Source organism: Parus major, chromosome 17, assembly GCF_001522545.3.
Source record: "Parus major isolate Abel chromosome 17, Parus_major1.1, whole genome shotgun sequence".
NCBI classification, from domain to species: domain Eukaryota; kingdom Metazoa; phylum Chordata; class Aves; order Passeriformes; family Paridae; genus Parus; species Parus major.
Genome location: NC_031785.1, coordinates 8,786,494 through 8,787,767, shown reverse-complemented (window position 1 = coordinate 8,787,767; position 1,274 = coordinate 8,786,494). Strand labels below are relative to the sequence as shown.

At 48.4% G+C, this 1,274-nt stretch overlaps 1 protein-coding gene across 1 annotated transcript in view; it reads left to right on the top strand.

Annotated features, from left to right (window-relative positions):
- Nucleotides 1–1,274, top strand: part of CACNA1B (calcium voltage-gated channel subunit alpha1 B) — a 225,353-nt gene that overhangs the window by 135,945 nt on the left and 88,134 nt on the right. The window contains exon 13 of the mRNA XM_015644531.2: nt 1,085–1,197. Coding sequence (XP_015500017.1) covers nt 1,085–1,197 — 113 coding nt within the window. The remainder of the gene's footprint in view (nt 1–1,084; nt 1,198–1,274) is intronic.

The following is a 1,274-nucleotide window of genomic DNA, read 5'->3' as shown; positions in this document are numbered from 1 at the left end:
TCCTTCAGTGGAATTACCAACTCTTGTGGATCTCCATTTCCCTCTATATTTTCTGGAAGCTCAGGGCACAGTGTTTGTTGCAGGACACTGGGATTTTCAGAGAGATCCAAGTTTTTGTCCCTGAAGGGGTTCCCAGAGATCCTCCCTGCCAGCTGGGCTCTGATAACCAGTTCTGAACTGGTGTTTATGGTGTGCTCTGCCCAGTGGGAGCTCAGAAATGTTGGGTTAATGTCAATTATGCCAGCAATTGGCAGGGAAATGCCTGTTTGATCCTATTAACTCTGCAGAAACCCGTGTGGCTTTAATTGTCCTTCCCAGCTGGGCAGTTTGTCCTTTTCCCAAAGGAAAAGGATTTTTGGGAATTTTTGGGAATTTTTGGGAATTTTTGGGAATTTTTGGGAATTTTTGGGAATTTTTGGGAATTTTTCCCCCCCCTCTCTTGAGGTGAATTCTCTGCCATCCTTAAACCAACCAGGCAAAACAAAACTTGAAAAACCCACCTTGATTTAGGGCAGTTTCTGCAGCACCCCAAGGCTGAGGGCCAGGCAGATGATGGGATGTCTGTGCCAGACGCTTTGCAGGATCTCATAATAATTATTGCTTTCATTTGCTCTCCTAAAGACTCTCGGCTGCCAGAAGTTTCTGGTAGGTTTTACCCAGAGCTGCTGTTGTGCTGCAGATGAGGAGTTTTAGGGAAGGGGAGGATGGGGCAGAACCCTCCTGCATCTCTGCAGGTTGTGTGGGGTGAGAACAGGAACTGCTGGCATTTACAGCTGAACCAGGATTAAAACAATCTGATTAAAAATTACAATTCCCTTCAAAAAATGGTATTTTATGATAGTTTGATTGCTAGAGAAGGAAGCAACAAGCTCCTCTCTGTGTATAAATCCCAGGGTGTTCTCCTCCTGCCTGTGGAGAAAGTTGGGATGAGTTTTTCCAGCTCTCCTGGCTAATTTTGGATTCTCCTGCAGATTTTGGAACAAACAGCCTGGGCTGTGACTGCTGAGCTCTCCTGGGCCTCTCTGGAACACCGCAGGGAGCTCAGCAGCAGCTGTGCCCTCTCCAAAGTGCTCTTTCCCTGCAGGTGATCGTGGGCAGCATTTTTGAGGTCATTTGGGCCGCAGTGAAGCCGGGAACCTCCTTTGGCATCAGCGTCCTGCGAGCCCTGAGGCTGCTGAGGATCTTCAAAGTGACAAAGTGAGTGCAGCTCTTGGCACTCTGGGCCCCCCAGGAAATCCCTGTTCCCAGGGCCAGGGAGTGCTTTCCATGTATTA